The sequence below is a fragment of the Cucurbita moschata genome, unplaced genomic scaffold, assembly GCF_002738365.1.
Source record: "Cucurbita moschata cultivar Rifu unplaced genomic scaffold, Cmos_1.0 Cmo_Scf00006, whole genome shotgun sequence".
NCBI lineage: Eukaryota > Viridiplantae > Streptophyta > Magnoliopsida > Cucurbitales > Cucurbitaceae > Cucurbita > Cucurbita moschata.
In genome coordinates this window covers 2,921,216-2,933,837 of record NW_019268522.1, presented here as the reverse complement: position 1 = coordinate 2,933,837, position 12,622 = coordinate 2,921,216, and the positions used below count along the sequence as shown (strand labels likewise).

General features: G+C 37.9%; 1 protein-coding gene across 3 annotated transcripts in view; it reads right to left on the bottom strand.

Annotated features, from left to right (window-relative positions):
- The window catches only part of LOC111443996 (sister chromatid cohesion 1 protein 4-like), an 11,251-nt gene extending 1,857 nt beyond the window's left edge, over nt 1-9,394 (bottom strand). The window contains exons 1-15 of one of the 3 annotated variants that reach the window (XM_023081887.1): nt 8,554-9,394; nt 7,838-8,099; nt 7,635-7,732; nt 7,509-7,558; nt 7,301-7,350; nt 6,944-7,034; nt 6,363-6,630; nt 5,759-6,244; nt 5,187-5,639; nt 4,938-5,082; nt 4,565-4,701; nt 3,576-4,447; nt 3,412-3,445; nt 2,885-2,987; nt 1,175-1,304 (exon numbers count right to left, since the gene is read on the bottom strand). In XM_023081887.1, the coding sequence (XP_022937655.1) occupies nt 1,175-1,304; nt 2,885-2,987; nt 3,412-3,445; nt 3,576-4,447; nt 4,565-4,701; nt 4,938-5,082; nt 5,187-5,639; nt 5,759-6,244; nt 6,363-6,630; nt 6,944-7,034; nt 7,301-7,350; nt 7,509-7,558; nt 7,635-7,732; nt 7,838-8,099; nt 8,554-8,677 (3,303 nt within the window). In that variant the 5' untranslated portion in view covers nt 8,678-9,394. Of the gene's footprint in view, nt 1-1,174; nt 1,305-2,884; nt 2,988-3,411; nt 3,446-3,575; nt 4,448-4,564; nt 4,702-4,937; nt 5,083-5,186; nt 5,640-5,758; nt 6,245-6,362; nt 6,667-6,943; nt 7,035-7,300; nt 7,351-7,508; nt 7,559-7,634; nt 7,733-7,837; nt 8,100-8,553 lie in introns of all 3 variants that reach the window. The other 2 variants (XM_023081886.1, XM_023081888.1) reach the window with 2 other exon arrangements.
- Nucleotides 9,395-12,622: the final 3,228 nt, after the last annotated feature.

The following is a 12,622-nucleotide window of genomic DNA, read 5'->3' as shown; positions in this document are numbered from 1 at the left end:
GGGGGGGGGGGGGGTAGACACGAGGCAGTAAGGACGCTGGGCCCTGAACAGGGTGGATTTGGTGGGGATCCCACATCGATTGGAGAAAGGAACGAATGCCAGTGAGGACGCTGGACCCTGAAGGGGGATGGATTGTAAGATCCCACATCGGTTGGGGAGGAGAACGAAATACCCTTTATAAGGGTGTGGAACCCTCTCCCTAGTAGACGTGTTTTAAAAACCTTGAGGGTAAGCCCAAAAGGGAAAGCCCAAAGAGGACAATATCTGCTAGTGGTAGGCTTGAGCTATTATAAATGATATCAAAACCAGACACCGGGCGATGTGCCAGCGATGAGGTTGTTCCTCAAAGGGGGTAGACACGAGACGGTGTGCCAGTAAGGACGCTGGGCTCTAAATGGGATGGATTTGGTGGGGGTCCCACATCGATTGGAGATAGGAATGAGTGTCAGTGAGGATGCTGGACCCTGAAGGGAGATGGATTGTAAGATCCCACATCGGTTGGAGAGGAGAACGAAATACCCTTTATAAGGGTGTGGAACTCTCTCCCTAGTAGACGCGTTTTAAAAACCTTGAGGGTAAGCCCAAAAGAGAAAGTCCAAAGAGGACAATATCTACTAGCGGTGGGCTTGGACTGTTACAAATGGTATAAGAGCCAGACACCGGGCGATGTGCCAGCGAGGAGGTTGTTCCTCGAGGTGGGGGGTAGACACTAGGCGGTGTGCCAATAAAGACACTGGGCCTCCAAGGGGGTGGATTTGGTGGGGTCCACATCAATTGGAGAGTGGAACGAGTGCCAGCGAGGACGCTGGACCCTAAAAGGGGATGGATTGTAAGATCCCACATCGGTTGGGGAGGAGAACGAAACACCCTTTATAAGGGTGTAGAACCCTCTCCCTAGTAGACACGTTTTAAAAACCTTGAGGGCAACCCCGAAAGGAAAACCCCAAAGAGGACAATATCTGCTAGCGGTGGTTTTGAGCTGTTACATTATGAGCTTTTTCTACTACTACAATGAGCCAAACACAACTAGGGTAGAAAGAACTAGTGGCAAGCAAACACGAACCTGGATAGCTAGCTATCGTTCGACAATCATACTCAGAAACCAAGACCATAGTTTGTAATCATACCTCGGTCCTAACAAGATATAAATCTAGAAGGGTTCGAAATGACGTACCAGTGTCTCGAAAAACATTCTTGAAGCTTCCTTCCGAGTTTTGTTAACGAGCAAGTTATCCATGTAAAGGACCTTTCTCCCATGTACAGTGTCCCTATCAAAGAGATTTTGAAGGTACCTTGCAACCGCCCTGTAACAAGGAATAAAAGGACATATAGATGAGAAGTATGTCTCCGATGAAACATGTTCAGTAAAATTATGAAGGAAACCAGAAGGCGACTCGAGTTGTGGTTTTGGTTAGAATTAACATATAAAGGGTACATGATGACTGCCCAAAGAACACCGGAATGTTCCCTCAAAGCCCATATATTACTGTTAAAACTTCTCCGAAGTCGGTTGGATATAACTGAACTAGGCGTATAAATTAGTTGGAGAAATGGTGAAGATTCAACCGGTGAGATCTCACATTAGTTGGAGAGGAGAACAAAGCATTCCTTATAAGGGTGTGGAAACGTCTGCCTAGTAGACGCGTTTTAAAACCTTGAGGAAAAGCCCAGAGAGGACAATATTTAATACCGGTGGGCTTGGGCTATTACAAATGATATCAGAGCCAGACACCGGGCGATGTGCTAGCGAGGACGTTGGGCCCCAAGGGGGGTGGGTTGTGAGATCCCACATTGAGAGGAGAACGAAACATTTCTTATAAGATAGCAAAAACCTCTCCCTAGTAGACGCATTTTAAAACCTTGAGGGAAAGCCCAAAGAGGATAATATTTAATACCGGTGGGCTTGGACTATTATAAATGATATCAGAGCCAGACACAGGACAATGTGTCAACGAGGACGTTGGACCCTAATGGGGTGGATTGTGAGATCCCACATTAGTTGGAGAGGAAAACGAAACATTTCTTATAAGGATGCGAAAACATTTCCCTAGTAGATGTGTTTTAAAACCTTGAGTGAAAGCCATAAGGGAAAGCCCAAAGAGGCCAATATCTAATACCAGTGGGCTTGGGCTATTACAAATGGTATCAGAGCTAGACACCGTGCGGTGTGCCAACGAGAACGTTAAGCCCCCAAGGGGAGTGGACTGTGAGATCCCACATTGGTTGGAGAAGAGAACGAAACATTTATTATAAGGATGCGAAAGCCTCTCCCTAGTAGACGTGTTTTAAAACCTTGCGCGAAAGCCTATAAGGGAAAGCCCAAAGAGGCCAATATCTAATACCGGTGGGCTTGGGCTATTACAAATGATATCAGAGCCAGACACCGGACGATGTGCTAGCGAGGACGTTGGGCCCCAAAGGGGGTGGATTGTTAGATCCCACATTGGTAGGAGAGGAGAACGAAACATTTCTTATAAGGATGCGAAAACCTCTCCCTAGTAGACACTTTTTAAACCTTGAGCGAAAGCCTATAAGGGAAAGCCCAAAGAGGACAATATCTAATACCGGTGGGCTTGGACTATTACAAATGGTATCAGAGCCAGACACCGGGTAGTGTGCCAACGAGGACGTTGGGTCCCAAGGGAGGTGGATTGTGAGATCTCACATTGGTTGGAGAGGAGAACGAAGCATTTCTTATAAGGGCATGGAAACTCCTCCCTAATAGACACGTTTTAAAACCTTGAGAAGAAGCTCAAAAGGGAAAGCCCAAGGAGAAAAATATCGGCTAGCGGTGGACTTGGACTGTTACACAACCAGAAGCCTAGGTAAATTACTATCGAAGCAGTATTTGAGTGTGTTTTTTAACCAAGAAATAAACACATGCCTGGTACGGGAAGACCATCCACTGTTTTCAAGAAAGCTAGCATCTGCTGCAAATTGCGTGTTGTCCTCGTCTTCTTCAGCCTCGTCGTCTTCGTTCAAAAATTCTGGACGAAAAAAATATATATATCATCAGCAACTAAAGAACGAAAGTCGCTCTTACGTGAATAAACAACTTGGATATGACTGTGAGATCCCACGTCGGTTGGAGAGGAGAACGAAACATTCTCTATAAGGGTGTGGAAACCTCTCCCTAGCAGACGCGTTTTAAAACCCTTGAGAGGAAGCCCAAATAGGCAATGTCTGCTAGCGGTGGGCTTAGGCCGTTACAGATAGTATCAAAGCTAGACACCGAGCGATGTGCTAGCGAGGAGACTAAGCCCCGAACGAGGGTGGACACGAGGCGGTGTGCCAGCAAGGACGTTGGGTCCCGAAAGGGAAAGCCCAAAGGGGACAAATTATTAAGGTGCTAATCAGCTCACTACTACTAAACAATCAAGAATGTCAAAATAAGCAACAAGAAACTCGAACCTATATCATTAGCCGCCGTAGCATCCTCGAAGTCCTGCACGACAAAGAAAACTTTAGACGCAAGGGAAGCAAAGAAGTACCGAAGTAAATAAACGGTACAACAAGAACCAACTTTTCTAAGATCCTATCGTGTTTTAAAAAGAACAAAAGAACGTTGAACGTACACCACGGTCTTCGGCTATAGTAGGATGGTCGAGGATAGTCATTTCCGTGTCCACGGTATTGAGCAAATCAGCTTCTTCACGATAATCGGGATGTACAAATCCCGTAGAATATTGAGAATCCATCGGTGCTCCATCGATTAAGCAAACAGAAGCTGCATCCTTCTCGTCGCAAACGACGTCTGCTGTATTTACTCTATCCCCATCGATCTCCCCTAACTTAACATCTAAGATGCTTTCATCAGGTTTTTCACCATTTTCAGGAGTCAGATAATTCGATTCACCGTTTTCTCGAGGCGAGGTTACAAGGGAAACATTATGATCGTATTTTTCTTCATTAACATTATCTCTGATCTCGGTGCAATCATTAGCATTAACGTTGTCGAGACCTATATTCCCGGTATCCACCGTAAACGTATCATCACCACCATGCTGAGATTCCAATATTTTCTGCAAAGAAGCATTTGGATCATCATATTTATCCCCAATGACTAAGGAAGGTAATTCCAACTCGTGAATGTCGAAGCTATTAGCTGCATCAGCAACATTTCCGGGTTCCGGTCCAGCATTCTCAATTGAAGTCGCTTGCTGCTGCTCGTGAACGTCTAGATCAGGACACTCTAATGTCAACTCTTGAGCCGACTCAGTCTCGTTCTGCACAGTAGCCCGAGCAGGCTGAGATTGAAGATCATTTTTGCCAACGACTTCTTCAGGGGCTGTTTCTGTTGCACTTTCTTCAGTGGTATTCGGTCTAATAGCAGACTCGAAATCGTTTCCTGCCTCGTTGCAAGCACCGACTGGATCCTTCTCGTAAACCCGGATTTCACTAAGGTCAAATGGCTTGGCATGCAATGACGACAGTTCCTTGGAAATACCTAAAGCAAACCGAAAAGACCTTGCCATCAGAAGTTATTCACTTAACGCTCGAAAAGGGAGATTATTTAACGAATGCAAGCGATACGAAAATTTCATCTTCTAGCGTAACAAAATACCTGAATATATGGATTCACTGAAAATTTCGTCTTCTAAGAATTGTCTCTGAATCATCGAAATTTCAGGACGAGTACAGGGTGCCTTTTTCCGAACACGACGTATGTCCTCCGTGCTTGTAAGTTGATGACGTATCGTGCTGAATAATAATAGTACATATGCCGTTAGTGTCTCAGCACTCAGCACGAAAGAAGATCCATTTACTACAATGAAGGTGAGTTACGTCGTGACTTCAAAAAACGCTCATCGGTTAAAAGTCAGTCGAATAACGAACAAGAAACTATAAATTGACGGATTGTTTCGAACCCATAGAAAACGAACAACAATTTAAGGTAAAGTTAGACATAAAAAATTTAAAGATGCCTAGATACATACTCTCCATGCAAAACCATCATATCATCCATAAGCACCTTCTTCTTTGAGATGCCAACTCCAACCGTCGATCGTGGACGTTTCAAGGTTATGGTTTCATGCACGGGAGGTGACGGTTTCATTTTCAAAACCGAAGATCGTCTTCCAACTAAAGCAACATAAAAACCTAGTCAGTGACATCGAGCCTACGAATCGAAAAGTCAGAAATATCGGCACACTTTCTCAGGGATGTTAACAGGAATGCAACAATACCTAAAATAGAAGATAACAAATCGTCGTCATCAGGAATGGATTCTGCAACTCTCTTAGATCGGTGCGCCCCAACGGACTCGGCTGAGTTCAAACTCTGTGCTGTTAAAGTACTTTCCGTGAAGCTTCGCTTCTTCCCCGACATAAGATTACTTCCAGAAACACCACCGTCATCCTCGACCAAGTTTCCTTTGTCCAGTGAAGAATTCAATGATAAGTTGTCACCGTGTATTTCGGTAAGGCCCTCGGGTACAGAAAGCAACTTCTCGGGTGCAGGGAAGTCTGAGGTGGGAGACCTATTCGAAACCTCCGTGCAAATATCATTAGACAATGCACAATCCAAACGTTTGTCCGAGTCCCTGCAACCAGCCTGCCCGTCTTCCAGAACTTCGGTGTCGGCTTTCTCACTTATTTCCAAATTCTGTGTCGCAGCGTCAGTTGCTTGGTAGCTTTCACCTAGAATCACAAATGATTAATCGACTAATTTTCAAATTAACAATGTCCATGACACGAGCTGCAGAAAAAATAAGGTTCATACGATAACCATTAAACAAAAGTAGCACGGACTTCAATACCTTCAAGAGATGGCTTAGTTACACGAGAATTGCATGACAGTAGCACGGACTTCTCCGTGGATGGAGTTTCTTCACCATTAAAAGAATTCCGAGTCTCGGTGTCCTTTGGCTCCCGAAATTCCTTGGATTCAGAATCGATAACCTCAGGCCTACCAGGAGATTCCTCTTGATATGTCATATCTCGAGCAACTTTTCCAGCTGAGAGCGCTTCACTCGAGTTGTCCATGGATTTTAAGGATGGTTGATCACCGATCGTACAACCCTCTAAGGCTAATGCATATGTGCTATCTGAAGGAGCTTTATGTCCCGTGTCCTCAAAATCAGGGGTCACACCGGAGCGACTAGGAGACATGGCCATTGCGTCTAACGTAGCTCTGCTGCGATCACATTCTGCATCAACGGGATCAAGAAAGGTCATTTCAAGCTCATTGTTTATTACAACTCCACTGTTCATTTCTTCTCCTGTGCTTGAGCCATTTAATGCATCTGTAATCCATTTCAGCGTTTTACAGCAGAAGTTTTATCTTTTTGGTAAAAACAGCAAAGAACGGCTATCGGGATTCCACGAAACAATCCATGCAAGCAAAAGTTAAACGGTAATTACCTCCTTTCATCTTTTCCATTGTCTCGTCGGCTGGCGAAGAAAACTGTTCGAGTTTTCCATCTTTGTTTTCCGGGTCACTAGAAAGATGACCGTTCTCTTTAAGATGCATGGGTCTGGTAGTCTCACAATCCAAATCGTTATGGGAAGACCAATCTAAAACATTGGTCGAGCCACCATTAATATCTGACTTCCTGGATTCGTTCATTTCAATCTCCACGGCTTTCGGTTCTGTACCCCGAACTTCCATTTTCAAAGAACCATCACTATCCAAATCTTCCACTTGTCTCGCATTAGATGATGGATCCTGCATAGCATACAATAACAATTCGTGGCCAACTCTGACGACAATTTGTACAAATGCATTCCGTTGTTTACAAAAGATAGAGATATGATGTGTAACAGCTCAATCCCACCGCTAGCAGATATCGTCCTCTTTGGGCTTTCCCTTTCGGGATTCCCCTCAAGGTTTTTAAAACGTGTCTGCTAGGGAGAGATTTCCACACCCTTATACAGAATGTTTCGTTCTCCTCTCCAACCGATGTGGGATAGTCAATATTAACTCGAAATCCATCAACACGTACCTGCAGCGTATCAAAGGTTTCTAGGATTTCCTTCGTATTTTCATCCTTGTCTTTCAAGACGGTTGATGGAGAAAGTGCCCGAGGATCGTTACTACAATCACACACGCACACACACACACAAAAAATAATTAGTTCATGGATCAACACGTAGACGGGAAACAGCCTAAAAAAACGGAAATGCTTCCAACAATACTAAAACAATGAGAAATTCAGTAAATCAGAAATCCTACACTTGTATAAAATATCTTTTTTTCCCGGAGAGGGACGGTATCATTCGATACACAATTCCATTTCTAAGAACCGGTATTACATAGAGCGGACAAGCTTTGAAATACCGAAGAGATATATAATGCTTACTCTGAAATCTCATCGTGATCCTTAACAATGATCTTTTCGACAAAGAGTTCCTGCTTGTCACCAGTAGGTGGGAAAGGGGGACACAAATTACGAACGGTTGGGAGGAAATATTAAACAAGAAAGCACGAAAATAAAATTAAAAAAAGGAATGAAAAAAAATTAAAAACCATAAACGACATTCGTTTCTTTTTTTGTTTTAATATGTTACCTCATCGAGATCTAAACCGATTTGTGAAGCATCTCCATCACCAAAACGCTCTGCATAGCCAAGAAGATTAAAATCGGTTTGATCCGAATAATTGCAGTCTACAAAAATGGAGCGAAGAATACTAACCATCCAAGCCAAACTGAGAAGTAGTGTAGACTACACCGTCCATAGTATCTTGAAGGGTAATTTGCTCCCGAGAACTAACGTGATGATCGACATAATTACTGCAGCAAAATTAGAGGTCATCCACTGAGCGGAAAATGCTACAATATGGGTCGGTTGCTATAGCTGCTGGTTTAACATAAAAATAACTAAAAATTTGAACTAACCCCTGATAAAGTTCATTATCTGGAAGCTCAAAATCGTCAAGATCAAAAGTCTCGGGCAGAGTGATGGAATGATACGGAGCAGTCGATTCTTCGGGAGGTAAGTCAACATCAGTAGAACGGAACGCTTGCTTTACCTTAAGCAAAGCTTCGCTACAATCGTCAAATAGGTAACCCACCTTTCTAGAATAGATCCTCACCACCCCAAGGAGAAGATGGCTGGACAATCGCAGCGCAATTGGCACGTCGGGGAAAAGAATTGAATCTGTTCCAAAAATTCATATCGTATGACATTTGAAATTATTGATTACGAGTAAACTTAGTCCCTTAGATCCTTCAATAGCTTTTTAAAACATTGACGAACATTGCTTTAAGCTACAAAAAACCTCAACTTAAAAGACGATACACGTTCTTAGAACGAATATAATACCGAAGAAACGCATTAAGACTAAATAACAATCGATCCGTTCTTAACAAGAATATGTCTATTTACCCTTCCAACTAATAACAGTGCATCCTAAAATCACTAAATTCATCCCTTAAAAGAAGAGTACACACAGCTGAATACAACACGAATCATATTTTCAGACAACAGCCGCCATTTGGGACTGTTCATGTATTGTTTTTCATAGTTTTTTCATATGTTCTAACTTCGATGTGTTTAAGGAAACGAAAAATGACAAAAACCAAGAACATAGAGCAAAAAGAAAGCAACTAACCTACTGAGACACCGATATCAGTGTCTGCCACTTGATTTTTCCGCAGCTTCCTCTCCAAATGAGCCGCTATCCATATTGTCCCAAGAGGCCCTTTCTTGGCCAATATGAATTGAGAATAGAACATCTTTTCACTTCACCTCTGAAACCTTAAATTTAACGAAGAAACTGTTTCCCAAACCTTCTTCCTGATGTCGCAAAATCCCATTAAAGTCTCCAAACAACCCAAATTCTCAGACACGTTTGGGCCCCAAAATCATCTTCTCCACCATCAAGAACACTATAAACAACCAATTCGTCTAATTCACAACAGAAACCCTAATTTTACCCAAGAGAAAAAACCACCCAATTTCCACCTCTGAACACACAAATTTGGCAATTCCACCCAAATTTCACATACAAAACACGACAACTACAAACCCCAGAACTAAAAACGACAAACAACCCAGATACCACAAACCCCAGAACTTCGAACCCACACAAGAACAGACCCGAATTCCCAAAATCAAACACTTCGCACAGAAGCTCCGACACCAAAACCCCGACCACAAACGCCAAAAACAATGAGAACCCAGATAGAACAAGAAATCCCAGGAAGCAAAATCGTCGAAGGAAGTCAAAAAATGAGGAAAAGGAGAAGTGGGTAAGAACCCAAGTGAGGAAACAAGCAATCTGGAGAGGAGAAGAGCGAGCGAACCGGATCGGACCGAGTTGACCCACAAATTGAAGTGAGAGAGCTAAGGAATCTGTGCGAAATTGAGAGAGAGAGAGAGAGAGGGGGGGTGGGGGGTTGAAGAAACGGGTCTGGCTCGGAGCTTGGAGAATTTTGGAACAGTGGGAACAAAAAATAAAAGGGAGGTGTCATGATCACACGCGTCGAAGAGGCATTGGAGAGTGTGTTTTGAGTATGAGATTTGAGTTTTGGATGAAAAGTTTTCAAATTTTTGAACAAGCTTTGGGAAAGAGCCGTCTTGGGAAAGCTTGGATTTTCCTCAAAATTTATCCTACTTTTCTCATTCTTCCCCCCTCTGGGATTAAATATTTTTTAAAAATTATAAATTAATATAAATATTCTTAATTTTTTTAATATTTTAATATTATCCTTAAACTTTCGAAAAAAAGATTAATATATATATATATATCGTCAATTTTGATAACTAGGAATTGAAATCTCATATCTGGAGATAATAATTAAAAAAAATTATTAAAGTTTGATTATTAAATATTTAAAAAATGATATATTAATATAAATATTCATAAAAAAATTAATATTTCAATATTATCCCTAACCTTTTACAAAAATATATATATATATATATATATATATTTAAAAAATACACTAGATAGTTAATATATATAAAAAATTTAATATTTCAATATCATCTCTAATTTTTTACAAATATATATATATATATATATTTAAAAAATACTCAATTAATATATATAAAAAATTTAGTATTTCAATATTATCTCTAACTTTTAAAAAAAATTAAAAAATACTTAGACACATTAATATATATAAAAAATTTAATATTTCAATATTATCCCTAACCTTTTATAAAAAAAATTAAAAAATACTCAGACACGTTAATATATATAAAAAATTTAATATTTCAATATTATCCTAACCTTTTACAAAATATATATATATATATATATATATATATATATATATATATATATATATATATATATATATTTGTTAATTTTAGATAACCATTAGAATTCTCATATTAGAGATAATAAATTCACATTAATTACCAATGAATTATCAAACTTTTTTTTTTTTTGTTATAATTCTTTCGATCGAGTTCTTACACTTCTAATTTTGCGGTAATAAAATAATTAAAAAAAAATACGAAAGTCTAATTATTAAATATTTAAAAAATGATATGCTAATATAAATATTCATAAAAATTTTAATATTTCAATATTATCCCTAACCTTTTAAAAAAATTATTTAAAAAATACTCGTAGACGTTAATATATATATATCTCGTTAATTTTGGATAACCATTAGGAATTGGAATCTCATATATAGAGATAATAAATACACGATAATTATCAATGAATTATCTAACAGGTTTTTATTATAATTTCTGTACGATTGAGTTCTTACCCGTCTAATTTTGTTGTAATAAAATAACGATTGAGTTCTTACCCGTCTAATTTTGTTGTAATAAAATACAAAAGAAAAAAAAAATTACGAAAGTCTAATTATTAAATATTTTAAAAATGATATATTAATATAAATATTCATACAAAAAATTAATATTTTAATATTATCTTTGACCTTTTAAAAAATACTCATAGACGTTAATATATATATATATATATATCGTTAATTTTTGGATAACCATTAGAAATTTGAATCTCAGATCTAGAGATAATACATACACAATAATTACCAATGAATCATCAAACAATTTTTTATTATAACTTTGGTCGATAACAAATTAACCGTTGAGTTCTTACCCTTCTATTTTTGCTGTAATGAAATAACAAAAAAAAAATCACGAAGGTCTAATTATTAAATATTTAAAAAATGATATGTTAATATAAATATTCATAAAAAATTTAATATTTCAATATTATCTCCGACCTTTTAAAAAATATATTTAAAAAATACTCATAAACGTTTATATATATATATATATATATATATCTCGTTAATTTTGGATAACTATTAATATTTTCTTTAAGTGATCATAGGAATTTGAATCTCATATCTCGAGATAATAAATACATGTTAATTATCGATGAGTTAGGTTTGTTTTGATATAGCAATTTTTTCTTATAACTTCTGTTAATAATAATTCAGTACTTATATTTTTAATTTTGTCGGGATGAAATAAAAAAAATTATGAAGGTTTAATTATTGAATCTTATTCTCAATGGTCAATTTCGTAATTTTAATCGAATCTTTTACGGTGAGAATTGTTACCTGACGAGATGTAAACTTTGGAGTAAAATAGTATGCAGTTTAGCGAGCTTGGGCAAAACTGCTAGGATTCGGAATCCAGATTCAGCACTTAATAGACTCGACATTCCTCTGCGACATGGTAACTATGTCCAAGTTTCAGAATCCGAATTCGACACCTGATGACCTCCACATTCGTCTGCGACGTGGTCATGTTACTCACTTCTCGTTTATAACAGTGAAAACTATCCCACAAAAAAAAAAAATCTCAAAAAGTCGAATTGCTCCAAGCAAAATACGTTTAACGATGAAGTTTCTGTGATGAGTCACCAACAAGAAAGGTGCACCTTATTGGTATAGATATTGACTTTCAGTTCTTTTAAGTGTTCCTTAGTCGTTCTATCATCGTAATCATTTTCATTCGAATGTGGTCTCGGTGCATTAAGTACTCCTCCTTTACTCGGGTGTCATGATAAGATTGTTCCTCGACATCAGTATGCAATCAAGATTATTCCTAAAAAATGGTTCGGCATGTATTTTGCCTCCCAATCCCTTTTTTTCGTTGCTAATTTCCTTTATCGTGCATGCATATAACGTCTTACCAAATTATCATCTATTAGTTCAATAAACTTATCATGTCAACATCCAAGTAGTCGGGTTAAAAATACATATATTTTTTACCTAATATTTTAAATTTTCTTTTTTTATATATTTCATATAATAAGTCTTTTAATAAAATTTAAATTTGAGAAAAATAAAATTTGTGCAGTCGAGTTGGCAACCGTGTAACGTTATTTTAATGGGTCTATCTTCTATTACAATAAGTCGGAGATTAAATTATTTTCAAATAAGAAAATTTTGAATATTAAATTAAATATAAAAAACTATAAATTAATTGGTGAGCATATTTTTTTGTAATACATTTTTATAATTATTATTTTACAATATCATTTAGTGTATAGTGTATTTTACCATACATATTTTAATTTCAGCATGAAATAAATATTTCATTAAAGCTTTTAAATATTTTTTTATTAAAATTATGTCTTTTAAAATTCAAAATTCAAAATATATAGAAACATAATATATATATATATATATATATATATATATATATATATATATATTTTTTTTTTTTTTTTTTTTTTTTTT